The sequence below is a fragment of the Linepithema humile genome, chromosome 4 (genome assembly GCF_040581485.1).
Source record: "Linepithema humile isolate Giens D197 chromosome 4, Lhum_UNIL_v1.0, whole genome shotgun sequence".
NCBI lineage: Eukaryota > Metazoa > Arthropoda > Insecta > Hymenoptera > Formicidae > Linepithema > Linepithema humile.
Genome location: NC_090131.1, coordinates 5,685,682 through 5,712,178, shown reverse-complemented (window position 1 = coordinate 5,712,178; position 26,497 = coordinate 5,685,682). Strand labels below are relative to the sequence as shown.

Genomic DNA, 26,497 nt, shown 5'->3' with positions numbered 1-26,497 from the left:
TTAATTAATATTCAATTGAAAGGTGTAAAACTATAACTGTTATCTTTTTCATATTTTTTAAAGAATGTATAACTGTTGAAATACAAGTTTTCAATATACTAGATACGAATATTTAGATAGATTACATAAACAGTTCACCGATATTTCATATCTTTCATTAAGTACGTGCAAATACTAGCCTTGATAATCGCTACGAGACCATATTCATTGCGATATCGTTGTTTATGAGTCGTAATATGATCAACGAGCCCTCCTACGTAACATTAACGGTAAAATCTTATCTGCTTTAGTAAATTACCAAGTCACATAACGTCGGTCATTTAGTAGGATGTATCGGAGTGCACGGTTCGCAACAAATTGTCTATGAGGCGCTCGTGATTAGTCATTTTTCAGTTTTATGGTGAGAATGAGTGTTCATCAAGATAAAAACTTTGATGACACGTTTCATTTAGAGAGTGTGAATATGAATAATCTTAAAATAAAAAATGGAAGTGCAGTTTGCGTAAATGAAACGGAAAGTTATCGTCGTAATAGCATGACGCGGAGTAAAAATTCGACAGAATTTCTTGTCAAACATCGCGATCGTGTTTATAATATTCGTAATTTTTTGAGTTATCATCCTGGGGGGAAAAATACACTTGTACATTTCAAAGATCAAATTTTGGATGGAGAATTGGCAAAGCATCCTCATTCTAAATCTGCCTATTATCTTCTTGAGGAGTTTGCAGTGCAACGTCAAGAAAGATATAACGAGTGCGAAGTGAGTGATATGAATAATATATACATAATCAATTAAATATGTTTATAATATGAAAAAAATTCATAGACTTATAAAAAGTATATTAAAACGTGTTTCGTGCTCTGTGTCATCGGTCACTCACGCTGAACTTTTGTTCAAGCCATGTATATTATACCTTCTCTTTTGATAATTATAATCTGATAATTATAATCGCTTTTTATAATTATAATCTAATTAATATAATAATCTTATATAATAATCTTATATAATAAGATTATAATTATAAAAATATATAATAAAATTTACAACATAAATGGACAGTCACATAAAATCAGCGCGGCACGAACCGTGTTAATATATTTGTATATAAAATATCTAAATTAAAAAAAATATATAAATTTATGCCTCCAATCTTAAAAAAAAATTTGCACATATGGACAGTAAAAAATAATTGTGATTGGTTGTCAAATTACATATTATAAAAATACACGGAGAAAATTTTATATCAAAAAGTTACTATGTACGGCAGTAACCGCAGACCGAAAATTTTTACTATATTTCACGTATGAAAAACATAGTAAAAATTTTTATAATTCCTTCATGGTTCGCGACTACTGCCGTACATAGTAATTTTTGATATAAAATTTTCTCCGTTTAAAGATATTATTGCAGAATATTATTATACGTCAATGATAAAGTAATATTTTATTTCATGAAATAATGAATCATTTGAACATGTCAAATATATTAAATTTGAAGGTGTCACAAATTTATCTACGCCGGCTTAGTTATATCAGTTCTATGAAACGTTTATCTTTGAGTTTATCTCGCATAACGGACACGCGATATAGATAAAAAATTGCAGATAAACCGATAAATGCAAAATGTCTTCGTAATATTAACTGCTTTTTACAATATTTAATACTTATGCTAAATCAATAAAAAACTAATTGCACAAAAAAATTAGAAAAAAATTACGTTAGGTACTAAGTAAATAAATAATAAAATTTTAAAAAAGTTGATGAAATTATGTTTTATCGTAGGATTTGATAAATTGGGATGCGCCGATTTTACGACAAGTAGGACTTATAGGTGGTCGATATTGGGAATGGGTAAACCTGCCGGTAAACCGACCCATCCGATTTTTCCAATCAGATATCTTAGAAATGTTATCGATGACGCCATGGTATATTTTGCCCATCGTTTGGATTCCCATAATCATATATTTCTTACATACGGGATACGTTTTAAATACTTCGACAAATATTGGTAATTTGTTCAACATTTAAAACATTTATAAGCCAAAATAATCAAGTAGAAAGCACGTAGAAATCTTTTTAAATGCATTTTAAACATATTGCAAGTATATCACTGTAAACTCATTGCACATTTTCTTTTATAGTAATTGCGTTGCAAAGGATTTCATCATCATTCGTTTTGGGAATACTTATTTGGACTGTTATGGAATATTTTGTGCATCGGAAGGTATTTCATCTTAAACCACCGCATAACTCAAGATTATTAATTACTTTGCATTTCTTATTTCATGGGAATCATCACAAGGTACAAGATCGTCAGATCCTTACTTCATAATCAAATGTATATTAATTTCATTGATTGTAAAAATAATTAATAGGCACCACTGGATCAAAGAAGACTGGTATTTCCACCGACATTCAGTGTGTTTGTTGCAACAATTGTTTGGCAAATTTATAAGGCCATATTTCCTTTAACAATAGTTTATCTTGTCGGCGCTGGTACCATAACAGGTGCGCTATTTACATATTTATAAATCTTTGAATATTTTAAATCAAAATCAATTGTTCCAGTCGTCTGTAACTAAATGTTACTTCTGCAATTATCATTTTAGTCGAAATTTTTTTTTTCTTTTCTAGGCTATTTATGTTATGATTTAATACACTATTATTTGCACAATGGAGCACCAAAAGATGGATCGTATCTCTATACGATGAAAAGAAGACACAACTATCATCATTTTGTGCATCATAATCAAGGTAATTGGGAATTACGGAGGAATAATTATATGGAGGATTAATTATTATCATTTGCAGGATTTGGGGTTACTAGTGAATTGTGGGATCGATTACTCAAAACGGATCTAACTCTACGGAAATTAAGTGAACCTTTAAAATGGTGAAGTGATAGCAAAGAACATACGATAACGTTCATATTTATTAACAATGTTTTTTTCTAACATTTTTATCGCATAAATAATGATTATTGATATAATCACAACTGCACTTGTAATAAGTAAAGATTATTTTTTAAAATAATTGCGTATAATTCTATATAAGTTTAACCATAGTTTCAGCTCTATAGAGCAACTTAAGTACATAAGTTTAGAGAGACTCATTAGTTAAGTAAATGCTGTAAACTTAAATTTATCAGTTAAATAAATGCTATCAGCTTTGCACCATCAAAGCTGTTAATGTTTTAAGTACATACTTCATAGTATCCAACGGTTACAAATCCGTTTATCTCGTTTTGAGCTTACTATCACATATATGCCCAAAATTAACAGAAAAATACATACTGTGTGTATATATTGTTATTGAGATCTCAGAGCACATCTGTATTGATAGAATGGCATAGCCATTATCAAATAAATTAGACCTGAATACAACATTCAGAATTCAGGATGCTCTTTATATTGCATCTGTATAAATTTTTATTCATGTAATTCTATCAAGATTTTAAATAAACCTTATTGTGCCTCTGTCTTGATAGTTTTCCTACCCATACTTAATTGTGGGAATGTACTTTTATTAGTGGGGGGATTCAATTTAGATGATAAATGCACAAACGCTTCAAACAAGCTAGATCTATCCATGACATTCACTTCATAATGTTTGATCTTTTCTCTAGTACACCAATTAGTCGCTTTGCTCGCAGTATTCTCTAAGTTATTCAATACGGTATCGGTTTTTGTCCGATTACCAATGACAATCACAGTAATTTCTTTCTTATCCTTATTCTTATCAATATCTTTCTTTAAGGGAAAAAGAACGTCAAGAGATTCAGGCTTACCAGTATCGTATACTAAAACATAACCGTCAGCGAAACCAAGATAGTGTCGAGGAAGCTGCTGATTATTTACATTGCTTTGCAATGATTCAAGCCCGGCCGTGTCGTAGAATCTAACTTTCTCCTTTGTGCCCCGATCAGTCTCAATGTTGGCAACGTAAATGTCTTCAATTGTGGGATGAATTTCCTACAATTAATTATAATTATGCGATTCTAATCAATGTGACATGACAGAAACGGTAACATAACCTAAACACATACCGTTTTCACGTCGATGTTTCCGTATACGAGCTGCTCCAACAAAGCAGTCTTACCGACGCCTTTCATCCCGCAGACGACTACCCTCGTAGTCTTGCCCATACCTAGATCTAACCTTTTCGGTAGGTATGGATTTCCTCGCGTAAATAGATAACATCAGAACTGTCAGATGCTTGATTGTACTTTTCTCCCGCTCTTCAAGGCTTATGAATATACGCGTGGAAGTACGCCACAGTATATGCAACCCTGGAAAGTGATTGTGCACTATACTATTCAAGCTAGTAAGTTATAAGAAACGAAGTTGGTAAACATGTTAGTAAGTTATAGAGGAAACAATTTTCTACTCTCAAACAATTTAAATTTATTTTTGTAATTAATTAATATTTCGCAAATAAATTATTTAAAATAAATAATTCTAAGTTTATCAAAAGTGTCAGCATTTTACCTGTCAAATAAAACTTATTTTAATTTGCTGCAATTTTTTTTTGTGCAAAAATATTGACGCTTTGCGATGATTGTATTTTAAATAACTCCAGTTTGGCGGGACTCGAATTTATCAATTTCTCGGTAGATGTCGGCTCGCTGTCAGTTTCAGAACGTGCCGCGATGTCCGGAGAGTAGCAAACGGTAGTAAATCGCTTCGTATTTTTCGCGATTGTGTTGAATTTCGTGTGCGGAAGTGTCTTTCGTAAAATGCTCGTAGTAATCCGTTAAGTATCGGAATGTTATTGCAATAATCGGTATCGGTGATTTGCTTCTATGCGTCTGTAGTGCCGTTCGGAATTTCCTTCGCATCACGTTACTTTGTCGCACCAAAGTGCATTGAAAAATGTAGATCTTGCATGATCATTGTCAGGTATGCGTGTGTTTCGATCTGTAATTAGCTATACCAATAAGATTGTTTCAAACTTTTGGTCATAATTAACTATTTAGACTACTTCCAATATTTATTACATATTCCGAATTTTATTTCTAATTATTGCAAAGTAATTGTGTGAAGTTTGCGTCGCGTCTCAATTGTCGTGATAAATTGAAACGCTATGTGTCGCCTTGATCGCAGAGTTGATTCACGTTGCTTTATTTTCGCGCCACTCCGATTTTTCGCGATCTCTATTATCAAAAAGTTTCTCGAATGCAATATTATCGTGAGTGTTTTACATAAAATATAGGACGGTTAATCATAACGCATCAAATATCATATACGTACGGTCGTTTTTAATTCGATTTCGGTATTAGTGATTCATTTCTATGCGGTCGAAATTTTTTTTTCATGTGTTGTGTTATTTCTCCGAAGTGCATCAAAATGGCAGCAAATTCCAGATTATTACCAGGTAACATATTCATTCTCTAATTAATATTTTTTATAATATTTCATGATTTTACAATCATTATATTCTACTTACATTATGTTTGCAGTTCTTTTCTGTTCCATTCTTGGAAAGTCGACTAAAATCGTCAAAGGCAATTGATTCGCTTCCAGGTTATTTCCTTGTCGACATGCAGCAAAAGTGTGATTGATCATCATCATCGTCATCATCATGATTATCACCAGGTATGTTCATATACTTGTATAACTGTAAGCTAACATCAATACAACGATGTTATATAATAATTGTTTAATTGGTCCGAACAAGCGTTTATTATTTGTAATGTAATTTCTCATTTATTGTGAACTTAAAGAAGACCTGAAACGTTGTTTTTATAATTTGTCTTCGAATATTAGCACAACCATCTAGCAACGGCTGTTGAGCTTGTTATTTACTCCTTTGCATTTTATACTTTAAATAATTATCATACTTACAACCAGCATCCTTCAGTCGTTTTGTCAGAATTCTGTATTACTTGTAGCGTCTATATTCTTCTGTTATTTTATTGTAATCTTCTTGAAGATCTTATAACATATGCATCAAATATTAGTATTGTTAAAAACAAATAATATTAGAATTAAAATAATATATTAAATTATATCAACAAACATATTAAAATATCAACGATAATAAAAAATAATAAATATAATCAATATATTAATAAACATATTCAATTATAATTTTCGTTTGTTTTTATATTTCAGGTTTATATCGAATGGAGTCAGAATAATCGAACACCATCCTTGATATCTAGGAAAGCTGAGAAAACGGTAAGTACATTGCATATATATGATATATGATTATAGACATAGAAAATATAGTAGCAAATATAAAAAGATTGAGTTCCTCAATCTTTATCCGCTCCCTCTTCTCATCTTCATGCCTGTTAAATTAAATTATTTTGTAAAAGCGTTAACAAGATATAGATATAAAAATAGATAGATATTCAGATGTAGATATAAAAATATATGAACATAAAAGACATAACTGCTAAATAAAAATCTGAAAAGTGTACATCTGTAAAATAAAAACATTTTATTAAAATCTGAAAAATAAAAATATTAAATTAAAATTTGTCTGAGGTAATATCAAACATCATAATAGGAAATTTAATTAGTTCAGTTCCAAAGAAAGATATAATACTGTAGATTGTGTAATATTAGAGAGTTATTATCGGTTAATACACTGCAATTAAATTTTGATTAATGAGATAATGGTGTAAAATCGGCATCAGCTGTCTAAGATTTTCTATTTGTTTAAAATTTTTATTTTATCAAAAATAGCATTTATCATACACAAAGTGAAATCATTATTCGCTCAAACCGAAAACAATTTAACGTTAGTATTGCCAAATTGGAAAATTTATTTTGTACATTTTTATTTATTGAAGATTTTATTTGCATCGTATTCCACTTTTAAGAATGTGTTCCTGATATTGAATGTTTAACTAAATATTTCAAATATTTTATGTGCAACATTTACACAGTTAATAAATAAGCACATATATAAGACAGCAGATAATAAATAAATTATAATTAGAATAGATCCCTGACTATCCCTCACCATAAAGTTGTTCCACCGGTGCTCGATGCTCCTTTTAAGCTTCCTTTTTGTTATTGTCAGTCCTTACAATACGAATACCGTCGTGCGACTGATGCCAAGGGATAGGATACGCAGGCAATCGCGTATTAGCTTAGAAATACAGAGGTGGGGATGTAGAATAAGGAATAACACGCTGAAATATGCGTACGGTGTAGCAGGATATAGAAAAAGATAGAGAGTAAACAACAGCGCGCGTACGTAGTGACATAAACAATTTCTTATACCACATGATAGAGAGCCTTGAAACATTTAGGCTGCGTTCGCTTTGGACGCTTACGCGCTGAAGGCGTCATTCTATCTTTCTTCGACGTATAATGAGCAAGAAAGATAGACTGATGCTTTCAGCGCGTGAGCGTCCAAAGCGTACGCAGCCTTAATGCAATGCGAAATATTTCTCATGTTACAAAATAATATTCTTTGCGTTTCACATTTTAATTTCAATGAGTAGATTACTGTCGTATTTTTTCTCGTATTATATTATAGATTTATTAGCATTGTCTACGGTAAAAATTAATTTCAGTTGATCAAAATTCCGTGAAATTAATCCTTTTCTTAAACATTAACGAATTTTAAAAATATAAATGCACAAGTTGTGATATCAACTTATTTATGAAAATTTAAACTTAAAACGCAAGAAGCAGAATACCTATTATTTTGTAATATATAAAATATTATATTTCAAAACACACGCATAAAATGCTCTAAATGCGGTAAAACGCAGACATATATTATTTTTTATTTACAATTTTCTAATTTATACTCTGCAGTATTGTTGGGCGGGTTTTAAAATAAAAAATTGCAGGTGGTTATAAAAATCAGAAATCAATGATCTATATTAATGAGATTATCTTATTATTCCATTTTTATATTTAATTTATTTCTTATGTATGTTAAAGTTATCAAGATAATAATAATAATAATAATTCGGTTGTTAACTGCACTTTTCGATATAACGCTTTTATATAATTAAAAGATACAATCAATATAATAACAATAATATCTAAACGACGATATTATTTTTAAATTAAGCAGAAAGGATGAATACATCCTTTCCACTCTTAAATATAAAGAATCTTTTTTTAACATCAATATCTCGTACAAGTAACGTTATTTACACTCTTATTTGTAACAATTTATATGACAATATAATTTAACACAAATGAATAAATAAATAAATAAATAGATAACGATTTAATAACAATTATCACGATTGCGATTGTTTTTCTCTTGAAATATTCGGTCTAGAGTGATGAGAATTCATGGAATAAGTATATAAAGAATATCATATAAGAGGAGGCACAAACGTTTTTTAGTCACCATGAACGTTTATGGTATCTATAGGCGTATCCTTTCTAATTAGTTGTTCTCTCTACAATTTCTTATAATCTTTTTCAGAGCTTGCGAGAAACCTATTTTGTACTAAATACGAACGAAGTGACAAAATGCAATTAAGAAAAACGCATCCAGTAAAATCAGATATAAAACGTATTAGAATTACACAGATTTTAGCAGCTTTATTCACATAAATTATTAAATGCCTTCTAGTAGATCTTTAATATGGATTTATATTCGATAACAAATTCGGTAGCAATAATTCCGAGGTTTCTGAGTATCTGAATTTTGTTCAGATAGCATTAATCAATCTACAGAAATGATTTCATGCAATATTGTATTCAGCTTTATTCCGAGTCTCGGGTAACTCGTTGTAGTCGCGTAATGACTTAGAAACTTTAAAAAGTACAAGATAGAAGTATACGACATCGTGAAGGGATGCAATGCAATTGCGTTCACCTCGCGATGTCGTGCGCTTTCGACTTTCTTGTATTTTTTAATATTTTTGCCGTTATATAATTGCGAGGACTTTGAGTCAAATACGAAAATTTTGAAGACCATTTCTGGTCAGGTTGATTTATTTTTTCTGAACGAAATCCTATTCAAGGAACTCAAAATTATCGAGCACCAAACCTGTTACTGTACATTCTAATTCACGTTAAAAATCTATTCGAAGACACTTGACTGAATAACAATAAAATTTTGTTAAAATTTGTGAAATTACCTTGCGTTTTATATCTGCTTTTACATAGAGATGTTGCATTATTTATTCTAATTTAAATATAAGAAGAATACATTTTATTTATGGCCTTCTTCTATTGAACGAGTCTCCAATCTTCACTTATACACTCGTGCTAAATTATTTAGTACTACGCGGAGATCGGAACGTGTTCGTAAACGGTACCCGTAAAGTTGCCGTCAGCCTATCATTATTATATTTGATATTAATGATTAAGAAATTCCAAGAACTTATCTACTTGAGTGTATACGAGGTTTTAGTGCACCGTTATTATTTCAGTCTGCCATAGCTATAGCTTACATATTGTTTATCGAATTTTGCGATCGGCAATATGTATTACATTTGTACGGAAAGCGATCGCATTTCGTTGCGTGAATTTTAAGTATTCTCAATATCTCCGTATAACAATTAATTAGAATTTAAACAATAAAATAACCTCATTATTTTTGAGCGATTGGAGGTTCAAAAAGCAACTTTCCGTGTTGCGCTTTAAACGCGTGCTTGCAATAAATATTTATAAGAAAAGAAGATAAATAAGTTTCCGAAGCTCATTTATCATGCTGCATTTATAATAACAAAGTTAGCAATTTGTTCAAAGCAGTCTATCTCGTTTTGCAAATATACAAAATTCATATTTTATCATAGGATTCACCGTTTTCGATTCGGTTTGAAAATAATGATTAACGAGTATAAATCGAAAATTATATACAATTAAATTCTTAGAATTAAACTTTGGACGTCGCAGCGTTAAACGCGAGGAGAGTATGAAATTTATAATTTAGCGAATGTTGATTGCATGTGTAAATTATTAGCGAGCCCAAGTTCGCAATCACCATCAACTTGTACGTATTTCGGTAAGACTATCTTTGAGTCTTCTTACTTGTTAACTTTTGTAATCGTGCTTTTAATCCGTGCGGATTCAACTTCACTCTCACGACTTCAGGTTTCTTCTCGAGCTTCTTGCGAATGTTCTCTATCCGTTCCTTTCGTATTCGCTGCTGCTCTCTTTTCCAGATATCCTGTAAAATGCGAATCGTTGTAATTTATTTTCTTGCATTTCGAATATTGTGAACTGTACCTTGAAGTCCCGACAAAAACCAAGCCACAAATTAAAGAAATCATAGGGTTCCGCAGTGTCCATGGTGGCGCCTTTAGGGATGAACTGATAAAATCGCATTACGGCCTTGAATTTGTTTCTAGCCTCCAGAAATTCCTCTTTCTCGCTCGTTAATTCGGTATTCGCCCTCGCCACAAACGCGTCTACTTTCTCCTTGAATATTTTGGATGTAGCTGGATCCGCTTCCACGACTGTGTTACTTTTCTCTGCGCATGCTAAAACAAATCAATTTAAAATTAATTAATCTTGAAACTAATTATTTTTTTATCGATAACCAACTTTATATCAATACTATAAAAACAAATTAAGATAAATATTATCGGTCATATAAAATAAGACTCAATATATCAGTTCTTTTTTATCGATTTTTTTCTATCGAACTTTTGAAGTAAAGAAACATTTTGTCTCTATAAAATTTCAAATTTTTGAGCAGCCTAATATCATTTCTACTGTACTTGACTTACCCTGCAATTCTTTTTCCAATCTATCAAGCTCCTTGGATATTTCTTCGAACTTGATTGTGGCTGCAGCTTCTACATCCGCCGGTTCAGGCACGGGTAAAGGTAACAGCTCGTCGAAATTACGATCCTTTTCCTGAGATAATTTCGCAATGACAACATAATGCAACAAAGTCATGCCGGATACGTTGGCCTTTACGTCTTTCAGTTTGCCCAGGATTTCTAAGCCGAAGCCATCGGCCTGGCCGCGCATCATGTTTCCACCGTTCATATAATTACCCAGAGTTAGTATAATAGCCAGAACTTTCTTTAGAGACTCAGATTTCAGCAGAAAGTCGCAGGTGGTTCGCATGTTATCCAATTTGTAAGAAACCGACGTGATCGCATCGTGGAATTCCGATTGTAGCATCAGACAGGCTATTCTTTCGGAGAAGTATTTTATGCCGGACAGTCGTTTGAGAAATAATTCCGGTTGATCGAGGGGGATATGCGGAAACTCGAATTCATGAGCTGCGATTAGTTCTATTTCTTTCTCCGTAGGTTTCTGTAAATTGGAAATTTTTCAAGTGAATTGTGGATTATTAATGAATCTGCTGCAAAAAGGTCGGCGTATTATTCAGAAATAAATTTTGCCCGCGGAGTTTCGTATCTAGAATTCCGATTATGTTGTTCACTCACAATTTCGTAGATCTGTTGCAACGCTTCCAGACTGATCACGCTCGTATCTAAATTATAGGCCGCGTTCTCGATCTCACTAAAGTCAATGTGCAAGCTCTTCTCGAGGATTCCCACCATCTTCGATCGTTTCGAGTCCAGTATTTTCGCTGGCTGGATCTTGGAACTTTTAGGCGCCTCCACGCTCTTCTTGGCCGGATTCGGTTCTCTCACTCGCCGCGAAAATAAATCGGCGAATTCTTTCATATTTATATTCTCCTCCTCCGTAAGCTCTAACCACAGATTTTTCTATGAACGAGACAACAAGTGTTACAACTCTACTGTGAAAATTTTATTATTACGATCTATTTTTTTTACTCACCTGAGATGGCGATTCTGTAGCATTCGCAGAAGCTTGACTACTCGCTGTAACTGGCACTAGAATCCTCGTCCAGTAAAGCGGTTTCATAGGCACGTCAGGATTTAAAGCTTGCTTTCTCATAACTACAAAAACAAGGCACTGTGTTACGCGGTGCAAATATCGGAATTCCGCATCGAATAGATCGTACAGTGTACTCTCGATTATTTGCGACGACGGAAAGCAGATGATCGGGAGTACACTATACTTTTGAAGTCTGGATACCTACTGGCTCTGCTCGGTGGATTCCACCCTCCGACCGGTGGAGCAGGTAAAGGGCAGGGTCCTGCTATACCCGGGGGCGGCGGGGGTGCTGGCGGAAATGGTGGACCCGCACCTGATCCTGCGACGGGTGGCGGAGGTGGAGGTGGTATACCGCCTTGCATAAGCATACCCGGTGGCGGTGGCGGTGGACCGCCCGTAGAATTTTGCGTCATTCCGGGTAACGGCGGCGGCGGCGGCGGCGGCGGCGGTGGCGGCAATGAGTTATCTAGAGATGGCGGTGGAGGAGGTGGTGGCGGTGCTCCGTACATATTCATCATCGGCGTAGGAGGTGGCGGTGGTGGCGGTATTCCGCTCATGGTGCACGATGCCATTTTTTCACTCGCGGCACTTTGAGCAAGCATAGGCGGCGGTGGCGGCGGAGGTGGTGGCAAATTGTTTTCGATGCTGTGCACTGTCATGGACGGAAGCGGAGGCGGAAGCGGCGGTGGTGGCGGCGGAGGTATAACATTTTGCAAGGGCGACGGCGGTGGTATAGAGCTTATGATACTTTGCATGTGTGGTGGTGGCGGTGGCAGTGGAAACGCGTTCAGCATCGGTGTAGGTGGCGGCGGTGGTGGAGGAGGAGGCGGAGGTGGGAAGGTGCTCACAATACTTTGCATCTGCATGGGTGGAGGCGGCGGTGTCGGTAATCTGTCTTCAGATTCGATCGACGACGGCGGAATTGTCTTTTTGATTTTGCACGTTGGCTCACTCGCGACCACGAGTGGAGACGGCGGCGGCGGGGGTGGTGGGAGGAAAGACTGCAGGGACGTCGACAGGGATGTAGATGCGCCTTTTAACGAGTCCGGTGGTAATGGAGGTGGCAATGGTGTTGGATACGGCGCCAATTCTTCATTCGATGCTTTTGCCAAACTACTACGCGACACGCACGATTGATTTGAAATCATGTCGATCGACGTTTTGCTTGTGAAAGGATGCGCGACAGTCATCTTCGTGTCCTCGAGGTCGCTCTTGATCGATGATGATCTTCTAACACTTAAATTATCAGTTTCATTAGCAATCGCGTCGACCGGCGACGCGCTTCTCGGCGAGGTTTGAGTGGATTGACTTTTGCTGCTTGTCTGTCGGCTTATACATATCTCGCGCAGTCGCTCGATCTCATCTCTCAGCTTCTTCACCTCTTCCTCGTATTGATGTGTATTCTCGGGCATAGAGGTCTGGCTCGATTTGGTTTCAGTTGACAGAAACTCATCTGCCAGCGCACAGATGTCTGTCCGATCTATCTGATTAGAAAAAAAAGACGTTCTAAAAATAAATAATTACATTGATTGCTGTGAAATTAACAGAATCAGAATCTTACCATGGATGTAATGCCTTTCTTCGCGTCTTTGTTTGACAGAAGGATGGCCGAGAGGTTTGACAGTTTTTGCTCTGAAAAATATATATACATAAACGTTATAAAACAGCTCCCTGATATTAAAATCACGATAAGCTGAAAAAATATTTTATCTAAATGTACTCTCTCGAAAAATTTTACTGGATAAGCAACTGCTTTATCTTGACTTTAATTTGAACAATTTTATTTTCCGGGTAAGCTTTATATGAGCATCATTAGCGGCACTTGTATCTTTATGAGCTTACAATCCGTCGTAATTAACGATGCATGTTAAGGGAATAATGGAACGTTATATCGTCGTGTATCTTCTTATCTTATTTTACAATCACGATGAGCGATTCTTTTAGATAAATCTCACTTCTTTGATCATTTTATCACAATGCGATTTTTAATAAAATACTAGTAAGAAATATATGCGAAATTTACGTTTAGCTCCAGGCGTTTTTACAATGATAACAACACGAAACAAAAAAAAACTTACTTCTCGGAGAAGGACGTTGAGAAAGTATCAAAAACATTTGTGCTTTTTGTCAATTGCGATAAAAAAATTAAAATACTTTATTCGATATCTTGTCGCCTTTAAGCACAATGTGTAAGCACACGTGACACGCTTTATACACGTGCGAGCGCGTACTTTATTTTTCTCGCGCGACTGTTTCGAGATTTGATGTTTATTCACTGTTACACACTTTTTTATCCCGTGACTGTCCCACGGATGTATTTTACAGCGGTGTTCCGCGAGAAACTGCCGCATTTTGCTGACTAGCAGCATGTCAGAGCACGACAGACCGAGCCTAACCCTAAGCGAACGCCCCATCGATAAGACTTATCGGCGAGCGAGCGTGTTCTATTCGCACGTATCATTTCGCTTTAACCTCGGTCACGAGTGATACGGATTATTCGGTGGTTTAAAAACATTTAATTCACTCTATCAATGACAGGGAAAAAGAAAGAGCGGCAATTATCGTTATCATCGTATCGCGCGGCGTGTCAGCCGCGATCGTTATCTGTCGATCTTATATGACATTTCGCGAATTTTTCGCGGACGCGCGAACGCCTTGTTAGTTACGTCACTTACGAGGTAAAAGTAAGCGGCCGTGTTTACTCTCTGTTATCGCACATCTCTTCTTCCGTCACCAGATAAGATCCGCGATGAACTCGCAATCATTAGCGCGATAGATTCTAGGTCGTGTGTTGACCTATACATAGTCATAAAAGTATTTTATCTCGTACCTGGTTATCTTTATGCTCTCTGGCTTCACTAGAAGCAAAGTCATATGTGCAGAGCCGAAATTTTACGAGATCTTCAAATAAAATAAACTTCCAAAAAGACTCTATTTTTGTTTCCCTCGAAAGACTGGTTGCATCGGATATTTGTTCCGATCGTCGATCTCTCACCTTCAAATTGTTTGTGACGATCCGTCTTCTGAGGAATGATGCTCCTAGCGATTCTTTTTTTCTTAGCACTGTTTTGATCCAGGTTCAAGCTAGCTACTCTCCTTAGCGCTATACTTTTGCTCGCCGAAGCCTCGTAGGCACTGTGACGTCTCCGCGGAGTTCTGGAGCTCGCTTCCGGGCTCAATGTTGCGCCTAAAAATGAGATAGCATTTTGCTCAAGACATCGAATGCCGCAGTAATGTTGACTTAGGTCCAACGCACACTACGCTCTTGTTACATAATATCACTTATATATACGATGTATATATATACGAGTTGTGCTTGTACTTTAACTTGTACTTAACAGGTTTTTGTCTACATTGTACACAGAATATTGTAAAAGTTTTAACATCAATTTTCACCGACTTATTTGATTTCTTAATAGCAGGTTAACTGCTGCGGTAAAATTATGCAAGAAGATACGCGGTGTGCGAAGTTGATAAAATATTCCTCACTTATTCGAGGACTGATCACTGAGAGGCGGATCTTCTTGTGCTTCGAGATCACGAACGGTGATTTATCCTCTTTGCTCGTCGTTGCCTCGTGCGGCGATTTCGCCACTTTCGCCGCCTTGATTGTCGCGACCGGACTCGTGAGCTCTCCGGGGTCGGTGAAGACGCTGTCGCTCGAAGACTCTTGGCTAGGCGGCGTCGGCATCTCCGCTACGACCAGGCTTTTGTTTGCCAAGCGCCACGAGTCCGTCACGAGCAACGGCGGCAGCTGGGTCTGCGGTGTCGTCGGGGTCTGCGCCGGTGTCGTCATCGTCGGCGTCCCGGTGCTCGGACGGAAAGACTCTGTCGTTGTCACACATGGCTTCTCCGCAATCGTGATGTCCTTGCGACATTCTGGCTTCACACTTTCTTGCGTGTCCTAATTGCAAAGCGATTTTATACCGATTTAAGCAAGAGATGATTGTAACGTACAGACAGAACGAAGTTGTCTCCCATCGTTTAATCAACAATATTCCGCTTTGTTTTTCTCATGAGAAATTAAATTTATGATGATCCGAATTGTTATTTCCGGAATCAATTGTGTTAATGTTTCGATATATATAGTTAATACGCTGTCGAGTGAAATGATTTGGAATGATCGTCTTAGTACTGCATGGATGATCGACTGAATTCGATTCGACACTAAGATAAAATGGTACCTTGGGCAATATGATTTTCGGCGGTTGCGGCGCCTGTCTCTTGGTCTGCACCTTCTCGAAGCTGATCTTAATTTGCTCGCGAGGTTCGTCGCGCCCATCGAAAACTTTGGCCAACTCGCGAGGTTGGTCCCGCTTGTCTCCCTTCTGGTCCTCGTCCGTATCGAGCTCCTCCGAGGACGCGGACGCCGTTCCTGTCGTCACCGCCGCCGCTGTGACGTCCTTCTTCTTCTGCTTTTTCTTGCTGTCACTTTGCAGGTTGCCCATCGTGTCGGGGAAATGCGGTGTCAGATCGTCTACGGTGTTCCAGGTGTAGAACAGTCGGATGTTGTTGACCCAGAGGTGGAGGAAGTCCGACAGCTTTGATCGCGGCGGCCGCGCCTGGCCCGCGGCTGCGCCTTGACCATGGCGGGCGTGCATCCGTGGTCGATAATCGAGAGTTGCGGCACCCGCGATCTCGGCGTCGTCGTTTCGGACGCACTCGCCGTGCATTGGTAGCCACGGACGCGCAGAAACGTGCTCGTCGAATGCACACGGTGATTTGAATCTGTAATGCAATGGCACATTTGGATCCATTTGCATCAACGTTAGCTTAGCGCATTAGCTTCGGTTAATTTTGTTTCCACTTTGAAGTATAAAGCAGCAAAAAGAGCTAATGCCAGTTGTTCGTGCAAAAACATGTATTGAAATGAAATAAACGTTTCGGTCTGTCATCCTTCTTCGGTTTATTATTGACATACATACGTATGTGTTCAATTTTTATTTGTTTGGTTTATTTAATATTTATTGTCTAAATTGTTTTTTGGTTTTTAATTTCAGTGAGAAATGTTTGACTCTGTTTATTACCGTTTTCGTGCAGTCTGTCTAACAATTCGTTAGTATTATATGCTGTAAAATTGCGTGCGTTTAAATACTATTATTGACACCAAAGAAGACCGGATGACAGGCTTAAACGTTTGTTTATTCCATTTTCAATTTCAATGTTTTTGCACGAACAACTGGCATTGGCTCTTTTCGCTCTTTTATATTTCAATTTTGATATCTAATCATAGAAACCTTTATCATTTTATTTGTTTCTGCTGTTTGCGTTGTAGATAGTCTCGTTTTTGTCAATTTTAATTAAATTTAGCTCAAGTTTAACTAGGAAGGAATTCGAAATCGGCTAACCACACTTGATTCAGATTGTCCACACAAGATTGTATTCCTAAATGCAGCAACTCTCGTGTTCTATTGAATGTTTTATGTTGTCTTGACCTTTATATGTGTCAGGTAAAATTCAGATTCACTGATTGTAGTGTTATAAATACCTTAGCTCGATATTCAATACGCACTTACTGTGAATATATGAATTTAAATGATTATTACCTTGATAATTGGATTTCTCGTTACGCAATCAAATATTGATAGCACTAGTATTAATAATCTTATGTCACACGTTAACCAAGCAATGTGGTGTACTATCGCTTGAACATCGACTGAATATGCCCTTATGTACAACATCGATTAGTTACTACTGGGGCATGCATATAGTGTCACTGGCAACTATTATTATCTTGAACCCTCGGGGCTGATCGTATAATTTTCTTTTACGGGAGGGAAAAAGATGAAAGTGAAAATTCCCACGCGGGTTTGCGACGATTGGGTTGGCAACGTGACAATCTTCTTTCGCGAAAAACAGAGATTTGATTGTATAAAATGTAATTTTTGAAACGATCAATAATTTATTCGCAATCGATACAAATAAATACTACAATCATTAATGCGACAAACAAATAATATAAATAAATAATAAATTATATTACGTGATCAAATATAAATTTAAACAGAAATATCACAGTGCTTTAAATGCAGTCGTTTATGTCAACAAAATGTCTTTTATGTCAATAAACACAAACAAGATGCAAATACGGATTATACGGTTGAATTCCAAATATTTAAAAGTTGCATATGGAAAAATTGTTGATAATTTTTCAATGCAAAAACAAGAGCTTGTGGATTTTTATAAAATTATTAACACAATTTTTGTAACGCGTTGATACGAAAATATGTCACAACATTAAACAGTTTAGCAGTCGGAATCATAATTAACATAATATGCACGAGTATAATTTTTTTCACTTTATCACATTTAACAGCATGATATACATATTATTGCATCTTCCTTTCATTTTTCCGTGATATTGTCTATTGTAAAATCATGTCGTTTATTCATTGAGTCACATATCCTTGTTTGCACAATTTTTTCGCGGAAGATACGCGCAATCTCTCTAAAGCACTAAACTTTGCAATCTTCGAAACTTTGCAGACTTCGGAATCGAAGTTGACTGCCATGTGATCACGATCACGCGATTAGAACGCGGTACTGCCCGCGCGTGCCTATTCGTGTTGTTACTTCTTATTGTGTCTCGGAAATCAATTTTCGAGGATATCTCAAGGGCAAGAAATATTACAGACGGTCTTTGACATAATAAACTAAAACCAAGTCCGATTAAAAGATATTACACCACATTTTCAAAATACGATAAATTAAATAAAGCAGCATTTTTATAATAATAATAGCATTTTTTAAATAATTAAAACAATTGTGTGATAAAATTTTGGCTACTTTATTATTCAATTAAAAAATGTAAAATTAAAATTTGGTTACTCTATTATTAATTTCCCTTTTGCATCAGTTAATTTAGCATAAAAATGTTTAATTTATACATACTTACCAAAGCATAAAATACGGAAAAAATGGTTAATGTAAAATGCAGAAAAATTAAAATTTAAACTCGATTATACAGGACATTTAGCTAATTTAAAAATTGTATCACTCATTAAAGAATTATATACATAATTTTATAGCCGAATATTATTTAACTTCATTATGTATATAATGCCATTATGTAAAATGATGTTCACGACTGAGAACGCTGGAAGCTCGATGCGTTACGATATAACATTAGCTTCGTAACATTATTACGATCATAATGAATTAGAATTACCGTCAGAAACGCGAAAGATTACGAGCATGCTCGGTAGAGTCACGCGCGTCAGAACAGCTGTTTCATAACGTTAGACGTCTGCCGTGTAATTTGGCGCGATGTTGTTGGAGGAACATTGCACCGTGTGAACATATTCTCTCACCTGATTTCTCGCGTCTCGTCAATGCTGTCAGCATATTCCACGTTACACCCATCGATTCGTGCATGCCACTGAAAACTTGCATCTCGTCCATTATCGATTGTTCACGGTAATATAGCTTTCCGCGCATTTTTCACCGGCCGCTCGCGCCGCGAATGTAAAGTATCGCCTCGGTTTCCGAAGAAAACACGTTTATCGTATACGGCAAAAAGTCTTCGAGCATTTTATTGAGCACGAAGTGGGAGGCAATCCCGGTGCAACAGCGCAAGCTCGTGCCATCGAGCTTTCGAGGTCGATGTCTCGATGTGGAGGTCGACGGAGAAACGGTTATTTCTCGATAGTTTATTCTCTTTGTTATATAAATTGCACGCGGGAATCTGGGGTTTATACTTCCTTGAATTCTAATCGTTTGATTTTCTTTCAACGTGAAAAGGATAGGCAGAATAAATCTTTAAAATACACAAATTTCATCAAAAGTTTCCATTGAGCTAATGTTTTAGTTAGGATAAATTTGAATAAGTTGTACTTTATTATAACTTGAATGAACGATAAAACGATTGCAGACTTCAATTTAATGCATAAGAAAGAAAGGAGAGAGAAATGGAAAGAATCGATGACGCGTGATTGTCGCTTCATCATTTATTTTATATTGCAACATAAAATTTGTACAAATAATAATTCATCACAATATCATAACTTTAATGGATAATAATAATATACGAATTTCGTGGCGTCGCACGCGTGCACGCGCGTGAGCGCGATGCGAGCGATACACTCGCTATTAATTAATATTGCGAGCAGCCGCGCACAAGCGCGCGGCACGCGGTGCGTACTAGATTATCGCGAGAATTCGGCGATTTTCCCGAACAAAGACTTTCCCGTGCAAAAATCAACGAGACCCTCGTGAAGGATCTAGTATTGTTCTAGCCGGCGTCTCCGGCACACGTAGGCATTCATTTCCGCTCGAGATTCCTCCTTTCGTTCTCGGAGAAAAAACATGCGTTTATATATGTGTATATAAACGACGCTGCGCTATTTAGTTTAGAAAAACGTACATTCTCGTATTTACATCTAGGGCGAGCGACGTTATTTGAGGAAAGTGTACAACTTAGCTGCTCGTCGTTACAATTATTTCTTTACGCCTTATAACATCTTTTTTTTCCCATGACATACACATTCATCTACACACACACACACACACACACACATACCCACACAAGTACTCATTTATTTCTTTCTCATACTTTATCTCTCTTCGCTATGTACAAAACTTCAGCGTAATTCTCGCTCTTCTCGCGCGTAATATAGCGTAAATCGATCGAACACGGTCTTGTTGGCGTTCCTGGCGTTTTGTTATTAACCCTACATACGCGTGTTTGATGTATAGGTATCCTCTACGATTTCGTTGTGCAAAAATATGTCGACTATCTTTTCTCCGTCCTTTTTTTCCGTTCGTTCGTTCCGCTTTGCCTTCCCGCAGCCCGTCTCTCTCCTCGCGTGGCTATAATTTACCTGGCACTTGAGTCAAGGATATAGCCTATAGTAGGTACGCAAGAACTCCCTTGATCAATTGTGCCGAAACAATAGACCTTATTCATTTTGAATATCGCCTTTAAGACGCAACTCATGCGTAATGTCTAACGTTAACGCTTAACTTTCGTTCTATGAAAGACATGGAAGTAGGAGATTTTTTTTTATTGGTTTCGTATATCAGTCAGAGATGAACTATCTTGCGCGGGGAATGAAAAAGATACATGTAAATATGGTAATAAACACAGTAATAAAACACGCTCCGAAAGATGGAGGAAAAAGGAGATAAAGCATACAATTAGCAAAATGCGAAATTTAATGCGAAATTAAACGGGAGAAAAAATATCTTTTTGTCGCATAAAGCGGAATATTTCGATATTGGACTGCATATTAGCGTTAGCGAAACGAATTTGTTCGTGAAGAGAAAAACATACATCAGAGAGATCGGAACGAAAGGGAGAAAGAAAATAAAAGTACTGGGGATAGTAATAGCTTGACCGACGTCACGCTTGATAAATACAGCCGTATTTCATTAACGAAATAATCAGTGAAGAAGATTACGTCCAACAAGACTCGTTACGATCGCGTAGTACGTGCAGCACGACATCGTGTTTCGGTGGAATATACTTAAAGTATTTGCGTTCCTAATTGCGCCTACGTCGTGGTACACGAGACTAATGGCCACACAGAACCGCGGCGTACGTCGATCCGCATAGCGAACGCGCAATCGCATCGCAACGGCCGGGATGCGATCGTCCGGCCACACAATGTCTCCGAGATTACATTACGAATAAATGAGATCACAAACGATGCGCGAACGAACGCGCGCGGCCAAGTATCGCGTTTATCGTTCCCATAAACATGAAAATACAACGGAACAGCGAAGTGATTAAATATAGAAACGAGGCCGATGAAGTCTGAAGAGAAGAGAGGAGCAACATGGCTATTGGTTTTCGCTTCGTTGCGGGATGAGAATTTGTGGCCGTTTCAGGCAGTTTCTAATTCAACACGTTACAGCGGTCGTGAAACCGCAATAGAAAATGCAGTGGGTACCGATTTGTAATATCACAATCTAGTTTCTATACACTTTTTATATTTTTATGTTCAAGTGAATGAAAAAAAATGATACTTCGCCGGCGTTCGATCGTCGATACAAAAATAAAAAAAAATGGGAGGAAGAAGGAGGGGAATAAAATTCAACAAAGGCGCCGCGCACGTAATCTCTACACGCCGCGTACAACTATAAAACGGAGTGACGCGTAGAATTCGCACCAACGTAAAAAAAAAGTGTCTATACATTTGGATACACGTATTTAACGTTAGTCCGGAATATCGCGGGCTGAAATAGCGAAGTTCGTTGTCGTTAAGATTTTTCGTGTTAGAGAGAGCGGGCCCCATCCCGAATTTATCGCGTCCCTCGCGACTGTGCAGCGACGCGAATACGATTTATTTAAAATGTCGCATCCAACATCGTCTCTTACGCTTTTAAGTACCTTAGGAAAATTACTCAAATATTTACATCTGTGTATGATGGACGCTCGATATGTCGCCGCCACCCCGACAACGCAACAAACGTCGAAACGTCTCGGGAACGTCACGAAGCTCGGGATGTCCCTCGGATATTTTTCGCACGCTCGGGTTGTCCGGATTGTTCGTCGCGAGGTTGACGACGTGTAAAATGAATGATCTCACTAATTTCAGCCCGACGGCCCTCGGGAACGCCGATCGAGAACTATTTTTCCGCGAAAAAAATACATCTCTTACTTATAAATGTCTAATACTTACAAAATCGACAGCGTTAATCGCCTGATCGAGATATATATATATATATATATATGTATAATATTTTCGCGCGGTTGCGGAAAACCGCGATCGTTTGTCATCTGGAGAGACAACATCTCCCGCAGTCGTATATAAAAGTATAAAATGCGTCGAATACCGTATTTTTCGAGTAGTCACCGATAGACGTAGTCAGACAGCTTCTACGCGCCATTGGCTTCGCGAGACTTCACCGACCTTCCCTGTCATACTTGAAATATCGTCCTGCTTATACGTACGACATCCTTTCTTGCGTGAGCGGCCGGAAATTGAAGTGTCCTAGTATTTGGCAGGCGCTCGTGAACACAGTATCACGAGAGGAGTACGCGCGTCTCTATACGCTCGATAGAGAAAACGCAATTATGCAAGAAGTAAAAATAAATGCAGTAAAATAACGAGCGACATGATTATCGTTAAAATTCAACAAAATTTGTATAATAAATGCATGTTTGAAATGCATTGCTTAAAATGAAGGTTTTATCATTAGCCGCGTCAAGATTGACTACCTATACAACAGTAGTTAACGTATCAAATTCGGGTAGTTTAATTATTTTGAAGTCCGGTAATGCTATCTAATATCGATATAAATGCCGAATTTAAAACGTCAATAATAATATTTAATCAGTCTCGAGCGGCTTAAAATTAGACGGATCTATACATTGAGATTCACGTGGTGAAATTTGATTCCTCGAGAAAAAATTTCAAAAATAATAAAATTATCGACTAACATATAAAACTAAATATATAAATTTTAAGTAACAAAAATAAATTTTTTTGAAATTTTTCGCCTAATTAAACATTAGCAGAAGTCGATAAACGCAAAGACAAGAAAGGGTGGCGCGTTCCACAAGATGACGCGCCACCCTTCTTGTCGACGGTGGATAAAATTTCTCGGGAGACCGTGTCCTTGATACCCATTCGTCTGCCGGCACACGCGCGTACTGATATCGCTGCTCGTGATCGTTGCACTCGAGTACGATCACTTTCACAATCGTTCCGACAGGATGATCACTCTGGGCGTCTGGACATTGTCGTCAGGAAGTTTGTTGGACCCTTTAAACGATACCTTCTTCTCCTTAACACTCTCCACGACCGTGTGCTCGCATCCCTCCGCTTCAACCCTCTTCTCGCCGCTCGACGGCTCGCTCTTCTGTTCACTTGCCATCGCGAGCAGCGATTCGCCGCGGAGCGTTTTCGCGTCGACTACTGGATCGTCCGAGTCGATTGATGCCGGATCAAGGTTGTCCTTTGAGCATCCTAGCTGCAATCGATCTCGCGTGATCAGACTCTGCGACGGGTCGGTGAATTTTCGGGACGCAGAGTTAACGGCGAATTCCGGAGATTTCTGACTCCGCAGTCGTGCCGCGTCCGCGTCCGCGCCGCGGTTTATTAACGGGGACGCTCTCGAGGGATCATTCCGAAGACGGCGCAGGGTAGAGCTGGGCGAGGACGGCAAGTGCGTGAGTTCAGTTCGACGTTTCCACAGCCTCTCCGCGGCAGTTGAAACGTCCAAGGGAGCTCGCGGGCTTCCGGTTAACACTTTGATATCGGCGATTGAACGATTCCACGTGTCGACTTCGTCCGGACGGCTTTGCGCCTCCAAGGACGACGGCTGCTCCAGCAGGTGACTGTCGTCGAATTTGAACGGCGACCGAGAATGCACGTCGGCCTCCACTTTCAATGTTTCTCCCAGTGGCACAGCCGCGGCCTCGTCGAGCGTTTTCGTCGTCGCGCTGCCGTCGCCGCAGTGCTCCTCCGGCACATCGACGTCTTCGGGTACCGCCTCGAGAAGGCCCGTGCGATCGACGCGTAACGACGAACTGCGCGTGCCGACGTCCTTGGTGAGCGCGCAGGAACGCGGATACGTCGCCGGATCCGTCTCCGAGACTTCCAGCAGGCCGGATTTGTCGACGCGCCGGGCGGATACCGGCGCGGGCGCGCCGTCCGGTCCGTCATACGGCGTCAGCCCGTGACGATTCCTCGCATAATACTCCTCCGTCGCGGGAGGCAACAACGGTGGGTTACGTCGCAGACCTACGTCGTAGACAGTCGTACAGTGCGGAAAGTGGTGCGGCGGATGTATCGGAAGACCCAGCTGCGGGATCGTCGTCGTCGCGGCGGCGGACGATGCGGCGGCGACGGGTAACGGTGGTGGCGGCGGCGCGACAGACTCGTCCAGGACGATGTCCATATCCACGTGATGACGGTATCGATGGCAGTGGTACAAGTGCGGCCGATGTTGCGTCACCGTGTGACATACGGGGGCTTGCTGCTATAGCCAGGTGGTACGTGTGTTTCCGGCCCGCGAGCCGGTAGGCAGGTCTCAAACGATTATCTCCCTGATGATCCTACGCCTGTTCGGCGTGGAATAGCCGGATTCGAGGCTCTCGTCGTACGAGAGGCTGACCTGTTGCGGCGGCTTCGTGTCCTCGTCATAATTCTCCTGGTACGGCAGTCCCGACACGTCGTAAGGCGAGTCTGTCGAAGACAGAGCGGACGATTAATATAACGACGGGCGGAATCGCGCGATTGCGGAAGTCGGTGATGAGGGATGATGGAGAGGAGGAGGGTGGGATGGGCGAGGGTTTCGAAACGAGCGTCTTAGAGGGTGGGTGGTATCGCGGAGGCCGCGGAAGATCGATGTAACGTACGATATAATCTATAACGTTACATCGCACGGCACGCACACGGGTAATATAGGGACTGTCATTAGACGCCGTGCACCGCCGAGTCACGTGAAACGATCGTAAGGCTAATACTGACCAACGTGCTTCTGGGACTTGACGACGGTGGCGAAGGGCTCCGAGCAGAACTGTTGCCGGCTCAGATTATGGCTTTCCCTGTAATCCTCCCGTTGCGGGAGATAATGAGGGTGCGTGGGGTAATCGGACTCCGCGGTGCCGTAGCCGGCGAGGTCGTAGGGTTGGTTAACGCCGTTCGCCGCGGCGGACTTCATCTGCCATATCGAGTCCTGCGAGTTTACGGAGCCGCCGTTGTTGGAGTTCGAGTAACTGTTGTCCATGTAACCCATATTCACACCTGCGTGAAAAAGCAAAAGAAATATTACACACTGTATTTAAACTGATTGCAATTTAAGAGAATTCTTACCGATACATTAATCTTTCGATTTCGATTATTTATTTATTTAAAAATTAAAGAAAACAATTTTTGAGTAATGTTTACCGTTGATATTGTGATTAGGCTGATGATAACCGTATCCCGATTGCGAGTAGGCAGGAGTCTTCGAATCTTCGAGAGCCAGAGCGTGATCCAAGCTGTGCTCCAATGCTTTATTTTCGGCGTAATACGGCGGCGGTGGTTGCGTTTGCTGGCCATTAGTTGCCACGAGACTCGGTCGTGTCCTACAAAAAGATATGGAAAAGGTTCTTCTTTTATTCATGTCATTTAAAGTGACACACTTAGCTTGCATTGAATATTTCTTGTTCTTATAATAACTCTAGCGTACAATAGTTTCGTGACAAGAAAACTTACGCGTTCGAATCCATTTCATAGTCTTTTGCCTTCGTCGCGTGTTTTCGCCGGCATCGGCAGAACAGCAGTAGTAAGGCTGCGAAGAGTAGAAAAACTGCTCCGCTTACTATCAACGCGATTAAAGTTGGCGTTGCGAAAGCACTAGTTTGTGCAATGTAAGATGATCCAACTGCAAAAAGAAATTTTAAAAAATTGCTTGAATTAAAATAAGCAAAATTGCAAACATTACTTTACTTCAAATCAATATCCAATATCGTATTATTTTAGTTTAGAATTATATAAAATAAATGTGTAGCAAGACATAAATAAATAAGAGACATTATAATACTTTTAAATATTTTAGTTTTTTTATTTTTAAAGTTGAGTGTAAAAAGATAATTAAAACTGACGGATCTGCCAGTCAAGATAATGCAATAATTTCATTATTTAATGTCTTAATCTAGAAATTTTGCATTATTGATATTTTACGAAAGAAACAATCTTTTACTAAGTACTGGATTCTTCTATTAATAAAGACAGTAATCGAAAATAGCTCTTGAATAATAAGTTACTTGAACATCGACCAGACGGTGGATTTCAAATTATTGTATTATCTTT

At 38.5% G+C, this 26,497-nt stretch overlaps 4 protein-coding genes and 1 long non-coding RNA gene across 12 annotated transcripts in view; 2 read left to right on the top strand and 3 right to left on the bottom strand.

Moving 5' to 3' along the window:
• Positions 1-83: 83 nt before the first annotated feature.
• Fa2h (Fatty acid 2-hydroxylase) lies at positions 84-3,200 on the top strand. The gene is made up of 6 exons (XM_012366525.2): positions 84-760; positions 1,783-2,008; positions 2,142-2,302; positions 2,376-2,508; positions 2,635-2,754; positions 2,812-3,200. Exons 1-6 carry the CDS (start codon positions 398-400, stop codon positions 2,895-2,897), a joined length of 1,089 nt encoding a protein of 362 aa, XP_012221948.1. The 5' UTR covers positions 84-397; the 3' UTR covers positions 2,898-3,200.
• kappaB-Ras (NFKB inhibitor interacting Ras like 1) lies at positions 2,915-5,933 on the bottom strand. The gene is made up of 5 exons (XM_012366529.2): positions 5,844-5,933; positions 5,446-5,623; positions 4,488-4,926; positions 4,046-4,288; positions 2,915-3,971 (listed from the first exon to the last, which is right to left on the bottom strand). Exons 4-5 carry the CDS (start codon positions 4,142-4,144, stop codon positions 3,465-3,467), a joined length of 606 nt encoding a protein of 201 aa, XP_012221952.1. The 5' UTR covers positions 4,145-4,288; positions 4,488-4,926; positions 5,446-5,623; positions 5,844-5,933; the 3' UTR covers positions 2,915-3,464.
• The window catches only part of LOC105671927 (uncharacterized), a 134,135-nt gene continuing 113,570 nt past the window's right edge, over positions 5,933-26,497 (top strand). For both annotated transcript variants that reach the window (XR_010889714.1, XR_010889713.1), the window contains exon 1: positions 5,933-6,179. This is a non-coding gene — a long non-coding RNA (uncharacterized lncRNA). The remainder of the gene's footprint in view (positions 6,180-26,497) is intronic.
• On the bottom strand, positions 11,694-19,467 carry LOC105671955 (uncharacterized). Its single transcript, XM_067353100.1, has 7 exons — positions 19,064-19,467; positions 15,938-16,481; positions 15,243-15,657; positions 14,749-14,940; positions 13,315-13,385; positions 11,959-13,237; positions 11,694-11,831 (listed from the first exon to the last, which is right to left on the bottom strand). The coding sequence occupies exons 2-7, from the start codon at positions 16,424-16,426 to the stop codon at positions 11,788-11,790; spliced, it is 2,490 nt and encodes an 829-aa protein (XP_067209201.1). The 5' UTR covers positions 16,427-16,481; positions 19,064-19,467; the 3' UTR covers positions 11,694-11,787.
• The window catches only part of ed (echinoid), a 212,576-nt gene continuing 210,810 nt past the window's right edge, over positions 24,732-26,497 (bottom strand). For all 7 annotated transcript variants that reach the window (XM_067353095.1, XM_067353096.1, XM_012366478.2 and 4 more), the window contains 4 exons: positions 25,901-26,069; positions 25,592-25,770; positions 25,172-25,447; positions 24,732-24,886 (listed from right to left, as the gene is read on the bottom strand). In XM_067353095.1, coding sequence (XP_067209196.1) covers positions 24,732-24,886; positions 25,172-25,447; positions 25,592-25,770; positions 25,901-26,069 — 779 coding nt within the window. The remainder of the gene's footprint in view (positions 24,887-25,171; positions 25,448-25,591; positions 25,771-25,900; positions 26,070-26,497) is intronic.

What these genes read in the sequence shown, in the direction of transcription:
- kappaB-Ras (XM_012366529.2), bottom strand. Translation starts at nt 4,144, where the DNA reads ATGGGCAAGACTACGAGGGTAGTCGTCTGCGGGATGAAAGGCGTCGGT. An exon ending in GAAACATCGACGTGAAAACG is followed by an intron (nt 3,972 to 4,045) that starts GTATGTGTTTAG and finishes AATTAATTGTAG; the next exon opens with GAAATTCATCCCACAATTGA.
- Fa2h (XM_012366525.2), top strand. Translation starts at nt 398, where the DNA reads ATGGTGAGAATGAGTGTTCATCAAGATAAAAACTTTGATGACACGTTT. An exon ending in TTCATGGGAATCATCACAAG is followed by an intron (nt 2,303 to 2,375) that starts GTACAAGATCGT and finishes AATAATTAATAG; the next exon opens with GCACCACTGGATCAAAGAAG. An exon ending in TTTTGTGCATCATAATCAAG is followed by an intron (nt 2,755 to 2,811) that starts GTAATTGGGAAT and finishes TATCATTTGCAG; the next exon opens with GATTTGGGGTTACTAGTGAA.
- LOC105671955 (XM_067353100.1), bottom strand. Translation starts at nt 16,426, where the DNA reads ATGCACGGCGAGTGCGTCCGAAACGACGACGCCGAGATCGCGGGTGCC. An exon ending in AGTGATCAGTCCTCGAATAA is followed by an intron (nt 14,941 to 15,242) that starts GTGAGGAATATT and finishes TCTCATTTTTAG; the next exon opens with GCGCAACATTGAGCCCGGAA. An exon ending in TCGTCACAAACAATTTGAAG is followed by an intron (nt 13,386 to 14,748) that starts GTGAGAGATCGA and finishes TATATTTTTCAG; the next exon opens with AGCAAAAACTGTCAAACCTC.